This window comes from Sylvia atricapilla, chromosome 5 (genome assembly GCF_009819655.1).
Source record: "Sylvia atricapilla isolate bSylAtr1 chromosome 5, bSylAtr1.pri, whole genome shotgun sequence".
In the NCBI taxonomy this organism is placed as follows: Eukaryota; Metazoa; Chordata; class Aves; order Passeriformes; family Sylviidae; genus Sylvia; species Sylvia atricapilla.
The window spans coordinates 60,600,868-60,619,159 of NC_089144.1; the positions used below are offsets into that span (position 1 = coordinate 60,600,868).

The 18,292-nt window shown below is 49.7% G+C and overlaps 1 protein-coding gene across 1 annotated transcript in view; it reads right to left on the reverse strand.

The window, feature by feature from the left end:
* Positions 1-4,451: 4,451 nt before the first annotated feature.
* DENND2A (DENN domain containing 2A) overlaps positions 4,452-18,292 on the reverse strand; it is a 56,350-nt gene continuing 42,509 nt past the window's right edge. Inside the window, exons 14-20 of the mRNA XM_066319701.1 lie at positions 17,637-17,785; positions 10,359-10,536; positions 9,527-9,568; positions 8,098-8,215; positions 6,700-6,939; positions 5,788-5,874; positions 4,452-5,172 (exon numbers count right to left, since the gene is read on the reverse strand). Of these exons, the coding sequence (XP_066175798.1) occupies positions 5,141-5,172; positions 5,788-5,874; positions 6,700-6,939; positions 8,098-8,215; positions 9,527-9,568; positions 10,359-10,536; positions 17,637-17,785 (846 nt within the window). The 3' untranslated portion in view covers positions 4,452-5,140. The remainder of the gene's footprint in view (positions 5,173-5,787; positions 5,875-6,699; positions 6,940-8,097; positions 8,216-9,526; positions 9,569-10,358; positions 10,537-17,636; positions 17,786-18,292) is intronic.

An 18,292-nucleotide genomic window follows, 5' to 3' on the forward strand; every position in this document is an offset into this window, starting at 1 on the left:
GGGACGGGGTGGCTGTGGCAGAAGGGTGCTGGGATCTTTGGGAACACAAGGGAGGGGGATTGGGGCCCATGGAAGCAGCTGGGCTTGCTCACAAGCTGGGAGGTGGGACACAGCAGGGGCGGGGGAAAAGGGCTGTGCCCCCAAGGTATGTCCCTGCACTATAAAAATTACTTCAGCTGGATCCAGAGTCAGGGATAAAAAACAGCTTCCACCTCTGCTACTGACTCCAACAGCCTTGTCCAGGGAGGAGGACCCTGAGCAAAAGCAGGACCTGAGGATGAATGTCCAGGCACTGACAGTCACCACGCTCCTCCTGGTGCTGCTCTGCTCAGCACCTTCTGGGGCACTGGGGAGCCAGGCTGGCAACCTGGAGAGGCAGCCAGAGGCTGGGGGCCCTGAAGAAGCCCCCTGGCCACCTGGAGATGGAGGGGACAAGCAGACTGGGCAGGGCTCAGAGAGGAGCCACCCTCTGGCCAATGCATGGAAAGTGATGAGAGAGGCACAGCCCAGCTCCAGGTCCCCCAGCAAGGCCATGGCCAAAGCTCTCCTGGGCAGTGGGGGGCAGGATGTCCCTGGCAAGCCCTGGAGGCTCCCACTGCAGCCCTCCCGCAGCAGGACTGCGAGGCTGAGCCACCAGCTGAAGGACTACGGGAAGTTCAACAGTGACACGGTAAGCACAGCCTGTCCTCGGGCAGGGGGGAGAGGGTTTGGGCTTGCAGGGTGAGCAAGGCTACCAGCCAGGATCAGACAGGACAGAGAACAGCAGGAGCAGGTGCTGAGTGTGCCGTGATCCTGCAAACATCAGGTAGAAAAGGTGTTTTTGAGGCTTCATAAGATGCATGTAAAGGTGCCAGTCACAACACGGCCTCACAGGAGCATGGGTCTGGGTGCTGAGAAGGGAGTTGGGCAGTGACAGCCCCAGAGCCCCAGCTGGTACCTGGCAAGGCTTAGAGCAGAGCCCATGGCTGTGAGTGCAGGTGGTGAGCAGCTCAGGAGGAGAGTGAAGGTCTGGCTGCAGCTGTCCCCATGTGCTGCCCTCAGAGCTGCAGGGACACTCCTGCTCCAGTCCCAGCCCCTGCGGTTCTCCAAAGCCTGGTGTTCACTGCCTGCGGTGCTAGCAAAGCCCTCCAAGCTCTGCAAGGGGGGCACCATGCCCTGATGGGCTCAGCTCCTCTCAGCACTGCCCTGAGGGAGGCACAGCCTTTCTCTGCCCATGCTAAATCTGCTCCACAGGCTTAGCACAGCAACCCACAAATAACCAACTGCTCCTTTATCAAACCCAAACTGCACTTTGGTGGCACAGAAGTAGACCTTGCCTTAACCACAGAGTGCTGGGTGACACTGTGCCAGATGCCACTCAGCTGGGGTGGGTGCCACCACAGCAAAAGAGCAGAGGCACTAGAGGGGTGTGTTGTGGCTGTGGGGGCCAGGTTAGAGTGCTTCCAGCCAAAACCAGTAATGAACTGCCCCTGGAAGCACTTCCTTGGGCTCCAGCTTCTCCAGCTCCTTGCAATGAAGCTGCTGCTCTAGACCCTGGTGAGCTGCTTATCTTGCCACAGCAGAGTGACCAGCTGTGACTGGGCTGGTCCTGGCTGCCACAGGCACTGCAGACAGCACTTTCCTTCTCTCTGCAGCACTCCTGCCACAGCATCCAGTCCCGGCCCTGCCAGAAGCCCTCTGACTGTGGTGGCTGCCTGGGGCTCTACACCTGCAAGCTGCCTGCTGGCATCTGCAACCTGAAATCTGTCTCCAGGCAGAGAGGTGAGTTCTAAGTCTCCTGGCAACTGGCACCAGAGATCCCCACGTGCAGCAAAGTGCAAGCAGACCCCCTTGGCTGCAACACTCTGAGCCCAAGTCTGACTGCCCCATGCAGGGCTGGGTCTGGTTTCTTTGACTGCCCAGGGCTGGCTGTCTGTCCTGCCAGCAGCAGCTACAGAATGAACAACTACATGGTGGATGGGACATTCCCAAAAGTTTCTGGGAGGGCTGGGATTTCACAGGTGTACTGAGCTATTGCAGGACACCAATGGCCTGTGCTGGAAAACCAAGGAGGGGTACAGAGCTTGGGATTTAGCCAGTAGCTTGGGAGTTCAGCAAGTGCAGTCCTGCACATCACAGGCCCTGCAGAGCTGCTCACATTGGTGTGTGAGAGCTGTTTAATTAGGCAGGAACTGTCAGGGAGCAGAGATCACAGCTTTTAATACTTACCCAGTGTCCTGATTCTCCAGTACCCTTTGGTAAATCTGTAGTGGCCCCCGATTGGCCTCTTGCTTCAGCACGTTTTCTTACACCCACATGCACATGGTCATGGAATAGAAACTCATCCAAGGCTACTAAACACAGAGACCCAACTCTGGTGAAGGAACCCCCCCTGGCATTTAGAGCAGGAAGTTTTAATGCTTGTGTACAGTACAGTCTTTGTGTGCACAGCATATAGGGCATCCCCAGTGTATGTGCTCTGTTCATAGTCTTCTCTGCTCACCTGCTGCTGGCAGCATCCATAGAGCGACACATAGACCCATGGTCAGACCCAGTACAGATGGTCTTAAGGCTTTTCTTTACAGGTGGCTTCCTCCAAAGCATACAGAGCCCTTAGATGGAGAGTCAAGCTCATCTCAGAGCAGCACAGCTCAAACTAAAGCTGAAGATGTTGTCCTGCAGCTGGATATCAACACTTCCTGTCCAAGTTTCATTTTATATCCTTAATGGCACAGTTGTAAATGTTTCTTTCATTGTATTTCTCATGCTGCTGCTTTTTAACACCCCCTTTGGATTTTGTACACTGTGGTGGCTTAATTCCCACTTTTCTGAGAGCTGCCAATAAATGCACTGACTGGTCACAGAGTCCTGTGCTGGCAGAGCCCCCTTGGAGCTCCCCAACGAGGCAAACAGGGCCATTTCACAACCCTTTTTAATTTGAGCCACTGGGATATTGTAGTAAAAGCTGCCACTCTCTCAGCATGCTTGCACACCAATTCAAGCTGAGCTAAGCATTGGGCAACCTGGGATCCCTCCCCACTCCTCACCACAGCTCCTGCCAAGGAAGGGAAAGTCCTACTGAAAACATCACTTAAGGAGAGGAATGTGGAGGCCCCAGGAGCAGGCTTGGCAATGTGGGACCATGTAGGAGACTTGCTTCTGAAGCCTGGAGCTGAGCCACAGATCAGCTTTATTTAACATCCCACAGAGCTTTGCAGGCATCCTGGCCACCTTTACACTTGTGAGGGTGACACCAGCTTTGCAAAGCTTCATAACATTTACATTAAAAACTCCTTCTAAAACGAGAACCAAAGCACAGCATTTGAGTCACCTGGAGCCCCACTGGAGTTCCCTTCAATGAGCCACCAGCACCTCCTGTGACTGAAGTGGCACCACTTTTGTTCAGCACACCCAAGGGGCAGCCTCCTGGTCACCCCTGAGGGAGCCTGAGCCTGGCTGGGGGTGGGCAGTAATGCTGCTGGCTTCTCTGAGCCCGTCTATTGTTGCTTCCTCTGTCCCTGCACAGCAGCTGGGGGCACAGAGCTGCAGGTGTTGCCTGCCTGCCTCCTGTCTGGTGTGACACCATATCTGTCCAGCATTGACTGTGCTCACCACAGAACCACAGAGGGGTTGAGGTGGGAAGGGACATTATGGGGGTGAGCAGGGCCACCCAGAGCGATTTGCCCACCGTACCTGGTTGCATGGCTTCAAAAGATTCACAGAGGAGCACTGGATCCACTGCTCCACTCTGGTGTAGAATGGTGGTGAGGTCCTCTGAGCCCCACTGCTGGTCAGAAAGGTCCTCTCACTGGCAAAGCCCACGGACCACAGGGATCATTTTCAAAGCCTTTGGGAGTCCTGTGCAGCCCAGCATAGCACAGCTGCAGCAAAGCACCCATATGCAGCTTTCACCCTGCAACCCCACAGCTGCTGGGAAAGAGACTCCCCTCCAAAGAGTGGACTCAAGGATGCTCTAGGTGCTCTCACCCTCACAAGCAGTGCAAGTGTATCAGCTTTCACACCAGCTGGAAAAACGCCCTCACCCTGCCTCAACCTCTACTCGACTCCCCTGACACCTCCTCACCGAAGGAGGTCACCACAGACAGAGGAGAGGTGAACAGGAGGCCCTGCCTCCTGCCCAGGAAGGAACACAGAAAGGCAGCAGCACTCAGCCCTGGCCTGTTTCCTCCTGTGCTTCCCAGCAGCAACACCCATGATAGGAGAGGAGAGCCCACCTGACCTTTGGGAAGCAGGTCTCCCAGACAAGGCCCTGCAGGTGAGCTCCACCTTGGGCTCCCCTGGCAAGCTGCCAGGTGAGGGATTGAGGCCACCTGAGACTGACAGGGAGGCTGAGGGCTTGGCCAAGTCACGGGTCAAGCTCCTTGATGTCCTCTCTGGCTCATGCTTGGCGCTAGGTGGGATGGCGGGAAGACACAGCTCATCCCTTTCCACAAAAACACCATAGATCCACATGCCTTTTACACAACTCGCTTTTAATTACACTGCATGAGGAAAGGCCTCTCCTCGTGCCAAGACTCCCTGGTACAGCCCTCCAGGGAGCTGGCTGGCCCATCAAGTCCTCAGTAGGTTTAGTGGTTCCCCCTCACCCTTTTCCCTTGCTTGGAAGCTCCTCCTGGTCAGTCCATATCCCTCCTGCAGCCCTCAGCATCCTTGCTTTGCAGAGACCTACTTTCATACATCTCTGTTCTTCCCCTCCAAGCCTGAGCTTTGCCTGCTCAGTCCCATGAGAGTCCTGCTTCGGCCTCCTGCAGCGCCAGGCAGAGAGGAGGCAGGGCAAGAGCCATCAGTTAATAACTGTTCTAACCTCAATATAAATAGAAAAATACAACCAAATAAAGAATTGACTAGCTAAGAGATCCAATCCGCCGGGATGCCTGCAACGTGCTAGTGCAGAGTTCAGAGAGAGTGCTTGGTCCAGTGCTTGCTACTGTAGACATCCAGAAACCTGTCCCGGCAGCCCTGCAGCCATCCCATCTTCCTGCAGCACCACAGGTCTGTGCAGCACATCCCAGCCGTGGCCAGTGTGCCCAAGGCTGCTGGCTCCTGGGAGCAGGCTGAATGGGAATGGTGGGTAAGTCTGATTTATTGCTGCTAAATGGTAAAGCCATTCTCTTCTGTGGAATGAGGATGTGCTTCGCTCTTACTTTTTGTGGAGGAATTTCATTTTGCTGCCTAAAGAGAAAGAGAAAAGAAAATGGACTCTCCGAAGTGACAGGCAAAACAAGTGTCATTTCCCACCACCTCTGTCCTATACAGTGTACTGGCCTTGCTGTCGTTCCTGGCTCCTTTTCCACAGCCAGCTGCTTTGCAAAGCTGGCAGCAGGGGCCTGCAGAGCTCTGCCCATTCCCTGGGAGCAGTGCTGCAGGCTGGGACCTTGCAAGCTCCCAGGCACACCCTCCAGAGCCCATTTGTCCTGGGCACACCAGCCCCTCAGGCACTGCTGCTCTTTAAATGGCAAAGATTAGACAAGAGAACCAGGGATGTGATCTTAACACCTGATCAAACTCAGCCACAGAGTTCAATGACTTATCAAGGACTTCTAGCCTCAGTCTGGAGCTCTTGGCTAATTCTCCTTACAGTGGAAAATAGATTCAATCTTAGAATACTCCTGGGCAGTTCCCAGTGCTGATCCCTAAGGGCTACCATGAAGGCAATGAAAACTGTGTCGTTCCCCCCACCACAACCTGCATCCACCATCCCCAATATGTGTGGATGTCACACATAGTCACTGGCCCTGTTACCCTTGAAGACCTCCTGAGAAGCCAAGGGCTTTGCTGGTTCCTTACCTAGGCCTTTCAGGAACCTATTGACTCCACTCTGCTCCCCACTGGGAAGTGTTTCCAGGTACTCCTGAGCCCGTACCTCAAACAGACCTGCAGAGAGACAGAAATCAAGAGCTTCTATTTTGTGTCTCTATTAATCCAAGTAAGAATGCCCACCTGAAAGTGTACTGTCTCAGCTTTACCCACACATTATTCCACAGGAGAGAGGACAACTCACCCCACCTCCTCCATCAGCTGGGACCAGATTTAGCACAGAAGCTTTGGTCTGCCCCCTCCCTCCCTACTGCAAGGTACAGTGAGCTGCTGTATCTCACTCAGGGTACAGAATGTACCTCCCTTCATTCTGCTACAAACACAGCTAAACCCAGGGAATGACATCATCTGGGGAATCATCATGCAGAATTTACCTCTTTTACTCAACCACCTCTTCAAGCATCCCCCGCTTACTAATGCTCAGGAGGAAGCTGCTAAGCCAGCACTGAGTAGCAACAGGGATAAGAACTTCAGCTGCTAGTAGAGCCTTTGAGACTGTGGGATAACAGGAGTGAAGCCACAGAAGCAGCTCTGGGAAGGAGATGAGCATCCAAGCTTTCTACTAGACAAAAGAACCATGACCAAATCCAGCCCCTTTTTCCTCTAGGCACAAGAAGAGCACATGAGGAACTGCAAGAATAAACATCATTCCAGCAGTGGAATTCAATGTGGAATGGACGAGGCACACGTGTGGAGGATACTGCAAGGGTGAGAGATGCCTGTAACGCCAACCCCATCGAGGAACCACAAGAATCCCTTCTGGTGTTCCTGTACAGACACTGCAGCCTCCAGCCACGGAGCTGGGGGCTGGGGAGCGTCTCCCTGCTCTCGTAGGAGTGACAGCATCTTCCACCACAGCACAGCCCAGTCACAGCCCCTCACCTCTGACCCCCTGCTTCCGCAGCTCCCGCTCCTGAATGAAGCCCCCAAACATCTGTGTCTCCATAAAGACCTCCAGGAAGCGGCGGAGGCTCTTGGAGGAGACGGATTTGCGGAAAGCCTCACGCTGCAGGATCCGCTCCTCTCGCTCCGTGGGCGTCAGGAACAGGGAATAGTGGCCCACGATCTCCACAAAGAAACGGACAAAGGCCTCCGACACCACCTCATTCAAAGGGTTGGTTTCTAAGGGAAAAATAAAGAGGCAGTAGTGAGGACAGTGCTGTGAGAATTCACTAGGAAAATCTCTGGGTAAAAATTCCCTGTTTTTTTTTCAGATCCAGCCTGAGAAAAAAAGGCTGCTCAAGGGAGACAGCATTCTAGGGAAGTACTTGTCACAGAAGTAAGCCAAATTTCTACTACTTTGAAAGATACCAAGCTTTGTTTTGGTGCTCACTTCTCTCTGAATCAGAAGAGTAAAAGTGAGAAAACTTGTAGGCTAAGATAAAGAGAATTTAATGGATGAATCTAAAACTGTTCATGCAAGCAAAGCAAAAGAATTTATATATTCAGCAGCTCCCATGGGCAGGCAGGTGTTCAGACCTCCCCAGGAAAGCAGGGCTCCAGTACATGTGCCTTGGGATGACAAAATACCCCACTTCCAAATGTCCTCCTACTTCCTCCTCCTTCCTGCAGCTTTTATGTGCTGAGCGTGACTCCAAGAACATCACTTCGTGTGGAACATCCCTTTAGTCGTCTGGGGTCAGCTGTCCTACCTGTGTCCCCTCCCCACTCCTTGTGAGCCCTCAGCCCACTCACTGGTGGGGTGGGAGGAGAGGCAGAAGATGTTGTTTCAGTGTGACTCTGCTCAGCAACACCTAAAACATCCCAATATTATCAACACCATTTCCAGCACAAACCCAAAACACAGCCCCATACCAGCTATGGAGAAAATTACTGTCCTAGCCAAAACTAGCAGATTCTCCAGGCTCCTCTGCACCAAGGAGATGCCCATACTGTCCCCCAAGAGAGCTGTCTCAGCCCAGTCACATGAGCCACATGGCCATCACCGAGTCTGCAGGTCTGCAGGTGACTGTCCCCTGGAGAAGCCTGCATCACATATGGGCAGCAGCAGAGAGAAGCCTAAGAAACCCCTGTGAAAAGGAGTACAGGTGTTGGCTGGAATTGTAAGGGAAGGATGGGCAGAGCTGGGAAGAGATAAGTACTGTTGCTCTTCACACAGAGAAGTGACCCCTGTGTGCTGGAATATTCATATAGCTTAACCAAAACCCTGATCTACCTCCAATACCTGTGGTGTACAAGCTTAGCTCTCCTCTAAGAAGTGACAGACAAAAAAGGGGCAGGAAAAAACACGGTTTTAAGCTGAAAGGCACTGTGCTTTACCCTGCTTGCCATTGACAGGGCCCTCCTCCTTGTCGCTTGCCAGCTCATTCCTCTGCTCCAAAATGTGTTCTAGGGCGGCCTGCAGCTTGCGGGGCAGGATGGAGTCCTCATCTTCCATCTGTAAGACAGAGCCACCTCCTCAGGGACTGGGGCTGGGACACAAATCCTGTCCCCAGCACAGCAAGGGGAACAATAGAAATGAACTGAGGAGAGGGAGAAGGTGTAATATGTTTGGCACATTCCCAGCACCACCCAGTGCAGTACTATCAAAAAAGCACAAGAGGAAGGAGAAAGGGGGTGTCTTTTCCCAAATATTCCCCTATTCTGGAGGAATTTTACATGTCTGATCCAAGAGGCTACTGGGCAGGGCTCACCCGTGGCCCCGCCATCTGCCCGTGAGCACTGGCCCTGCCACAGAGGAGGTGTGTGAACAATGCTGGCACGTGGCCAGGTGAGCAGAGCCCCTGCTCAGGCACCAATCCTCTTACACAGCCATAAGGAATTCCCAGGGAACAAGGGAGCCAAGGAACTGCCAGTGTCTGTGCAGAGCTCCTACCAGCTGGCTGAGTCGGCTGATTCAGCTTAAACCTCCAGAGAAGAGGTGCAAGGTAAAGCATAACCCCAGAGCTAAGGCAGCTGGCAAGCGAGGACTGTGGGAGGGCTTGGCCTTCACCCACACACTGCTCCCTGCAGCAGGAGGAGCACTCATCCCATCTTAGTCATGGAGCTGAGGCACGGCACAGACCGACGCTGCCAGCGCTGCTCAGCGATCTGCCAAAGAGCTCTGGGAAAAAAGAGCTTCCTGGGCCAGGAATATGTTTGCTCATTTATCCTCTTCTCTTTCTTCCTCCTCTTCCCATTCCTCCTCTCCACAACAAAGGGAAGTGAAAATCAGCAGGCAATCTTGCCTGCAGAGCAGTACACGGGCTCCCATGTGCCACCCTCCTGCTTCTGACACATCCAGTGCAAGGAACCACAAGATCCCGAGGTACTAAGGATATCCAAAAATGAAGGCTCCCTTCCCACTCAGGGCAGAGTATGGGATGGGAGATGGACTGACAGACACATGCTGGAAGAACCCACACTGCTCCCCAGCAGACAGTGCTGAGCCAAGGCCTTCCAGCTCTGTCTGCTGCTTTACAGGATGACACTTAAGGACCCATAGTGCTCAAGTGCCACCATTTTCCCTCTTAAAAAAAAAAAAAGAGAAAGAGGTAATTCGCAATGATTTAGTCCTCAACAGCTGGGTTTTGGGATGCTGATGTTACATATATACACAGCAACCCTACAACACTGCCAACCACAAGCCCTGACTCGGTTTTTGAGTGGGGAGAAAATGATCCAGCCAGCCAGCCAGGTCAGCAAACACAGATGGAGGCAAGTTATGGAGGAAAAAGAGGAGAAAAGGATATGAATCAGCTCTGCTCACCTGTCTCAGAAACCGATTATTTACAAGGTCTACAACGAGGACCTAAGAATGAAAGAGCAAGAATTAAAAGGGAAAGTAATTATTTCCATCATCAGAGTTTATCTTAATCTACAGCTGCTCTGGAGGAAAACACTTCAGCCCTGTCCCTGCTCCTCCTACCCACCACTGCAGCTGGAGAAGGCACCCAGCACGATCCAGGAGCAGAGCCCTTGTTGTGGCTTTCTGGGGATGTCACTGCAAACCACAGCACAGCTTGGACAGCAGAAGGCTGTGCTCCAGGCCTGGCGCACTGCTCCTCACCACACAGCGGGGACAGAGCTTCATCCTTTCTCCCTGTGTGCTGCGCCACTGTCTCCTGGGAGGCAGGGAGGGAAATCCCTCCCTGACCACGTTCAGCCTTGCTGTGCTCCCCCCTGTGCACCAGGAATCCAATTCTGGATTATTTATTGCTAGCATGAGGCACCTGTGTTAACCTGAGGGGCAGCTATCCTGGCCAGGCTGCAGCAATCACACTGAAGACTGACAGGATTTGGACGCAGCCCTCAGATAGCACTATGCAGAAACCAGAACAAACTTTAATAAAAGTTAAACCTCAGCATCCAACCTCAGCAGCCCCACAGTGGAAGATTCCAGCCCCCTGCCTTCCCAAGCTGTGGCCAAGGCAGAGCACAGACCTTTGTCTGCCTGGGGGAACATCCACCTCCGCCCCTACCCCACACTCAGGGCAGCCACAGGATGAGAGCTCTGCTCCATGGCGCTGCCAGCTGACAGAAAACAGCTCAGCCCACAGCAAACAAGCTGGAGTAGAGCAGGGTGTGGATGCAGGACTCACCTCCTCCACAGGCAGCTCCTTCAGGCGGGGCAGGGAGCTGGAGAGCAGGCCGATGAGGAAGGGCGTGGGCGAGCACACGATGTCGATCATGGAGGGCGGCAGCACGGGGATGTAGGTGTGTTGCCAGGTGAAGGGGTACAGGAGGGCCACCGTGGCATGGCAACACTTGGAGAGGGTGCTGGATGACAAAACACAGGCAAGGACAATGGCTGGTCAGTCAGGGAATGAGGGGTGCCTCCTAGGAATCAATTGTTCCCTGACTGATCTAACTACAAGGGGATTTCCCACATTTCTGACCCAATTTTTCAGCTTCAGAAGCAATGACTTCTGAAGGATGCCCCCAGCCCATACTCTTAGGACAAGAAAGAAGTTTCACTGAACCGGAGATCTGCTGGTCCAGTGTCCTGATGGAAAATATCCAACAAACACGGCATCTTCTATGCCACTGCCTTTCCTTAGAGAAATGAGATCATTCCCCCACAGCTCTCTGGCAGGAGTCGGCAGGATATCCAGTTAGCCATGGCAGAGCTTGCCACAGGGCACCAGTTATTCATCTGTTCTGGGTCTGGAAGCATTTTTATGTGTCAAAAGAGGGAGAGGCTAGCTGCTATAAATCCTGTATATATAACATCATTTTATTTTACCAGCATCCAGTAAAGGAGGGGAGGGAGAGGAAGGAGACTGGTGCAGCACAGAGGAGTCACGTGGACAGAGAAGGACACCTGGCTGGCTCCCATTAGACTCCATGGGAGAATTTACATGCACCAAGCTGGGTTTACTGCTGACTTGAGAGGGAAGGGCTTTGACAGGTGTGGACCTGAGCTTGCTCTGAAAAGTGAAGCCTGCTTTCCCTCCCCCACTCCCCACTCCAGGTAAGTTTGGTGGATGTGCATCTCTGTGCTGTATCACTAGGGCATACTGAGCAGAGTGGTGTGGCTGGGGGACAGCTGGCTGGCTTCCATCACGTAAGCTCTGCTTAGCAGAACAAAATTGTAGTTGCTGGGACATCAGTGTGACAGTACAAACTCATCAGGCAGCAAACATTGTTAAACACATGACACTTTTTGGAGATAGATTCCAGGGGAGAGGCTGCAATTTGCTTAACCTGAAAATTTTATCTCGGACTGAGACAGGTTGGGAACTGGCACTTGGAAAAGATGCAAAAGATGGGATGTGTGTTCTGAGAAAGTCTCTTCACAAAATGGGGACAGTTTCCTCTCCCTTCACTCCCAGAGGACTGTCTTTTTTAAGGGGATACTCTGTAAAAACAGAGAAAACCCTTCAAAAGCTGTGTTACAGACTAGTAGCTTTAAGCCTTTAAATGGGAAAAACCCCGCGGTTCAGGTTCACATCCTTGTTTGGGAAGGTGTGAGAGTGTGCCCCTCCCTGCATTCACTCCTCCAGGCTGCCTCTGTTGCTGCTCTCCAGCTGTGCCTGCCATCATCAGCAAGCCCACACCGTGCTACCACAAATGCAAGGTAGGTAACAAGTCTGAGAGAAGTAAAATTAAAATAATGAGAAAACATGGAGCTAGCAAGAAACAGAAACATTAAAAAAAAAACAACTCACACCCCCCAAAAATGTGGGAATAATATCAAAGTAGATTATTTTTGTTGTAGCTTTCGTACAAGCTAATCCTGAAAGGAACTGCAACAAAAGTGAATGTGTCATCTTAGAAGTGCACTCCAAGCTAATGAGATCCTTTAAAAACCATCTCCTTCAAAGCTGTGCTACTCATACATTTCAGGTCATGTTAGCAGATACAAAGCAGGGGCTTCTCTTCCTCTCCATTACGGCAAAGGGTATTTTCCACTCCTCAATTTCTGACTGATAATAGACCTGGTAATAACAGCAGCAGCATAGTGAAAGCTGAAAGAACTGCACCTTTCATCACTTGTGCACAGCAGTGGGGCATCACCACCACCCACTGTTACTCTTCTTTGAGGAGAGGATGGATGTGGAAATGTTAGAAGCTTTACATTTGCCACCAATCCTCTATTTTGAAGGTGTATCCAGATTTTCTGCCTAAACATGGGACCTGAATTTATCGACAGCATGTGAAAACCTATGGAAAACATCTTTGGAGTCCAGGTAGCTTCACAGAGGAACAGTGAGCAGCTGAAGTAAGTGGTTATTTATGGCATGGTGAGATATTATGGCAAGCTGTCTCCTACTATATTTATGGTGGCTTGTTCTTCCTCAGCCCAGCTCTCGAGTCCCAGCGAGTACACATGGTACGTGAGAGATTGAGTGGGAGGAGAGATGGCTGAGCTCCAGACAGTGCAAGTCAAAGACAGAGCTGTGTTAGGTCTGAAATTGTACACACCAGGCAGTGGGAAGTAAAGATAACTTCCCCTTCCACCCTTCCATCTGTGCATGATTTATCGCCTCCAGGGTGAAACCCAGTGATCTTTCCTCCCAAGCTTTCTCACTGTGGAAGACCTTTCCAGGGAACAATACTGGTAGGGTTGAGGTCTGTGAGCCTCCTTTGTAGGCAGAGCAGTTCAGGGATGGACATAGAGGAGGTATCACTGAGGTATCTTTTTCACATGTCAGACTTGCTCTGCAGGCAGTCTCAGGGAGCTGCCAGGAGCCCAGGAGAACCGTGGCCTTCTGGAGTGACTCAAGCCTAAAGTCTCCCTTCCTCTTGCATTTGGCACTGCAACAAGCACTAAGGGACTGCTGATTCACAACAGGCTGCTGAGCCTTGCAAAAAAATCCAGCTGGATAAATTCCTTTTATGCCACCTGTGTGACTGTGCTCTTCAGCCAGCAGGCAGGTGACTGCAGTGTGCTCTGGGGAGTGTCATGTGCTGCCACACAGGTTCAGTCCAGCTGTTCAAACGAGACACAGACACCACTTTTTAGGGCTTTTGGTTTCATGGGTAATCTGTAAAACGCTGCAGGTCTTTGAAGAACACTTTCAAGATGCTGAGCACATTTTCATGGGTTCATCCAGCCTTCTGCAGGGAACACAGCGGAGCTGCCTGGTGCTCGCAGTTGAGACTGAGATGTCAATAGAACGGAGGCTAAAAAGTACTGAGGTACACAAGAACCCTCAGCCCCCTCCTAAAAGGCTGATTTGGATAGGGACTGGCACACAGATCTCTCTGGGTAACCATTCCCTTGGTCAGAACAATGGTACTGCAGCAACCTGTGACATCTATTTGCTTGCACAACAGGCCTTCCCACCACACAGCACCCTGGCCACAAAGCTACCTCACAGCACCCTGGGAAGCTGCTGCTCCTTGGTGGCCACCTTGAACACAGCTGGCTGATACAGAAACTGAACACAACAGTGGCAACTACATGGAAACCCTTCTTCCTCTCCTGGGAAAACTTGCTCCAAGACTAGCTTGACTTGCTCTAAAAGACACCTTGACAAGTTGCAACAGCTTCTGTGGAGGGGTACTCGCTGTTCAGCCTGGTCGCTTTCCACTCCAAAGTGCATATGTGATAAAAAGCCCCCAAAGCTCACTCCCTCTTTGGGTTTAGGATACTGCATGATTTCTGAAAAACACCATTGAATCAAACATCCTGCTGTAGTTTAATGCCAGGAAGTCCTGTGGTCCCTGCACTAACCAAACTGCTCAAAATATGCTGGCATTTGGCAATTTAAGACTGCTTGAATATGTATATTTTTAATTTTTTTTTTATAAGCACTGCCACAGCAGGATTTGTTTTACAAACACCTTCAGATTTCTGACACGGTGTCACATCTGGATTTACTTATGATGGATTACAAATCTGGTTTACAACATTTAGCAGGCACAGGAGCTTCCAAGCATTGTCCCATGACTTCACACAGCACTGCTGCAAATCCCACCAGGAGGATGCCAAGTTCCACCAGCTCTCTGGGGACCCTCACTGATTCCCACCAACGTGGCAGGTTCGTGCAGGTGCAGAAATGAGCATTAAGATGATCTGAAGAGACAACACTATCATCTGACATCCAAACCACATCCTTTGGTTTCCTCTTCTCCCTAATTCCAGGGCAAAAAGTGAGAAAGCTGTGAGGCTGATACTTGCAGTCCTGGATTTGTTTTTGTAGCACATGATAAAGGGCTCTTCCTGATGATTAATTACCTTTTGCTGGGGGTGACCACATTTAAAGTGTCGACTCTAATTCTTTCAGATCTGCCTTTGATAACAATGACCACTGTGTTGTTGATACAGCTGTGGTTTCTGGCAGAGACAGAGGCAATTGCTTGAGTTGGTCAGACCCACAACAAGCTTTTGAGATCTGGAAAAAGGAGGCCTTGATTTCAAGCCTGTGCAAGCTTTTCTTTTTAAAAAGCCCTCTGAATCATAAAGATCTCAGGGTCAGGCCACTAAGAACTGCCCATCTTGAGGTGCCTTGTGACATCAGGTGATTTTAGCTGAAAGATGCCTTCTAAAAGGTTGGTTGGCAGTGCCTGGAGCTGTATGCCAGGCAACATCCCTTTGAAACAAAAGCAGCTCTAATGCTGCAGTGTCTAAGCCATGCTATGGTCTCCACTGCCCCAGGACTAAAGTTAACAGAGCAGGAATGAACAAAAGCTGGGGGAAGACTACACAGACCAACACAATTTTAACAAAGTCATTTTCCCGGGTTGCAAGGCAATGTATACTCCAGTATCCATAGTGACAGAGGAAAAAAAAAAAAAAGACCCAAAAACTAATAAACCAAATTCTTTCCTTTTCCGCTGCCAAGCTGTGGATTGACAGGTATTTAAACACTCAATGCTCATTCTAAAGATGGAAAAGACAAAGTATTTCACTTGCTGTACACTTGTTAGATGCATTTTTTGGCTCAGCTTGAAAACATTTCACAGTTCATGCAGTATTTGGCAGGAGACCTTTCAGCCTTCTTTTCCCACAGACTGATTTTATAGCAATTAAAGGACATAAATAAATTGTACACATAACTTCTCTGTCATTCACACCCTGACACACCTTTTCAAACATGGACAGATAGTTATTGATAGTGCCCACATGAAAAAACGCAAAAGATGAATGATAAACGTAATTTATTGTGCATCTTTCACTGTGTCACCTGCACTCTTCCCATTAATCCATCTCAGATGGATTATTTCTAGCATTCCTAACCTCTGAGCAGTTTCCAACAGCTGCTTTTATAGTTTTTTTCCTTCTCTTCAGCTATTTCCAAAAAGTGTTTCTCTTCTCTCCTCTCAAATTGGCATTTTCACTCCTAGACTGAATACTACTTAATACTCATTGAGTTCAATGTGTTCCTGTCCCAGGAAAAATATAATTTGGACAGAAGATCCTGTATCTACAATAGTATCAGCTTTCAAAACATGGAAGGTCCACCTATGAGTAAAAGACACTGTTCACCTTAGGAAAGGCTCACAAAGCCAGTCGATTCAAGTCACTGAACTGGATGAAAATACAGTAGTTACTTAATTTTTAGGGCCATTTTCTTTGTTTTCTGCATTTCATGCCTTTATAGTCCTTTGGGATAATTTCCAAGCTTTTGCTCCACAAAAATGAGCCAGAGAAACTTCATATTTTGTAAGATGAAAAGAAAAAAAACTCTCCTGAAATTGCTCAGAGCAAGGGCTTCTCAGAAACATCAAATATTAAATGTCTCATAGAGAGCTGGAAAATCTATGGTAAATATTTGAATCTGAGCCCTGTGGTCTAACAGACCCTGGATCTCTTAAACACAACAATTCCTTTTTCACAGGAAAAAGAACCTGTTTATGAGATATTTAGAGATTCTAGAAACTATGATTCTATAGATCTCTCCCACTCACTTTACAGGCCTGTACACCTGGATTCATTCCTAGATGTCCTGATAATAGATACAGGGGTGGGAAAAGAGAACAGAGCATCAAAATCCATCAAGGTGCTTGCAATTAGAGATATCACACTCCATGCTCAGAATACATGGTGTTGTGCTGTCATGTAAAGATGTGATAGGAAAAGATTCGTGAAATAAGTGTTCATTCTAAAGTGAAGTCTCGATCCCCTCTAAAAAAAGTTCCCTGCCATTTCCTGATACCACCCAGCTCTCATGTAGAGATTACAATTGTCAATCTCTGTCCTTAAAATTTTTTCTCAAAATGTAAAATTTATCCTACAGAGGAAGAGAAAAATATTTGAGAGCCTGTGATTATAAATGATGTCATAAATCATATATGTTAAATAGAGAACTAGTGTTTGGATGAATTCTCTCACTTTCAATACAAATCTAAATGCTCTGCATGAAATGTGTGGTTTAAATATCCAGAATGCCAAGTCTCTACACACAATGTATCAGTGATTATAAAGAGGCAAATTTTCCCCTTTCTGAACCAAGACAGCTGCCAAAACCTGCAAGCAAACACTGCTACAGCTTCCCTCTCCCCAGCCTTTCTGCTCCTGTGATGAGACTGCCTGAGCTCTGCCCACAGAGAGCCCCAGATCCATGTAGAATGAATTTTTCCCCTCCATTTTCCTCTAGAAGGGGCCTCTCCATTCTTTGCCCCAGTGCTCAGTCCCAGAGCTGCAGGCTGCTGCCTGGAAGTTGTGAAAACAGACAGCTTAGGGGCACTGTACACTCCTGAAACCTGAGCGTGCTCCTAAGTGTCATTACTCATCCAGGCAGCTTTTCTTTCCCCAGCCTTGGCGAACTTTCCTCCCTGAATCCTCAAGTGCTTCAAGGGCTGGAGAGCTGCCAGCCACCAGCTGCACAAGATCTTAAAGAAACCCGGACCCATTTTCATAATTTAGGAGAGCAAACAAATACATTTTTAAAACAGCAAACTGAGCAGATTCAAAACAGAAGGGGGAAGTCCGCTATCTCATTTCCCCTTGTTGCATCCTTTACTTTCATCCCCATAAGAAAAAAGAAGTCTTTAGAAACCAATATGAAAATACAAGCTGAAAAATTAGGAAGATCTTGTGGTATCAGGGAAAAACTCAGAAAGAACCGTGATCTCTGCACAAGGCTTGATCCCTGGAAACCCAAGCACAGCTCAGGGAACACTGCAGCATCATGGAGCAAAAGGAGGGGTTTTGCTTCCTTAGCACCAAGGATCTGAAATTGTCTGGAGGAAGTGAAATTTGGTTCTCCTGAGGGACGAGAAGCAGCACTTTTTGCAAGCTGCAAAATGAAATTATAGTTCATGGCCTAAGTTCCCCATTCCTGGGAAAAACAGCCCTATTCACATCGTTACGAGGTCGGGAAAGGGCAGAGAAGAAAAAAAAGAACAAAGCAGAGAGACCTGTCATTGCAGCCTTCCCAGCCTCCCTTCCTTGCCAGCATCTTCTGCAGAGAAATGCAAGAGGGTACCTGAGCTTGTCTGCGATGAAGATGACCCTCCTTTCCAGCAGCAGGGAGGCAAAGACTCTGCTCAGGTGCCGCACACTGAGGGAGCTGAACAAGGACTCGAAGTCAACGTGCTCCAGCCGGGAGTCAAGGGGCCGCCGCAGCTCGATGACCTGTTGGGGACAGAGACAGCACAGGGGGGCTCTTGCTGCCCACCCAGAGAGGGCCAAGCAAGGACCCAGCAGGTATCTTCACAGCTAGCTGCCCTCACTGACTGCTGGTGAGCACCACACAGCAGTGAGCCCTCAAACACAGCCCTCCAAAGGCTTCCCATAAATCCTTTTTCCAGATGAAGACGATCCAGAGTCCACTCCAATAGGCACATGAGATCAACCACTGAACTGAGGACAGGGAGCTCTTCATAAGGAGGAAAACTAGTTTGTGTCCAGCTAGGAGTGGTTTTCAGGCTTTCTGGTATTCAAGCAGCAGAATGTCATGGAGCCTTTCAAATCCACACTCTCACTTTTACAGTTATGATTTTTATTTTTTTTTTTTTTATACTGCAAGAATCTGGATGTCTAACGTCCTGACCATAAATTTTTTATATCAGTTAAGGACAAGAGCAGCCTGTGGGTATTTTTCTTTGTTCATATCTACTTAAATAATGCCTGTCATAGCAC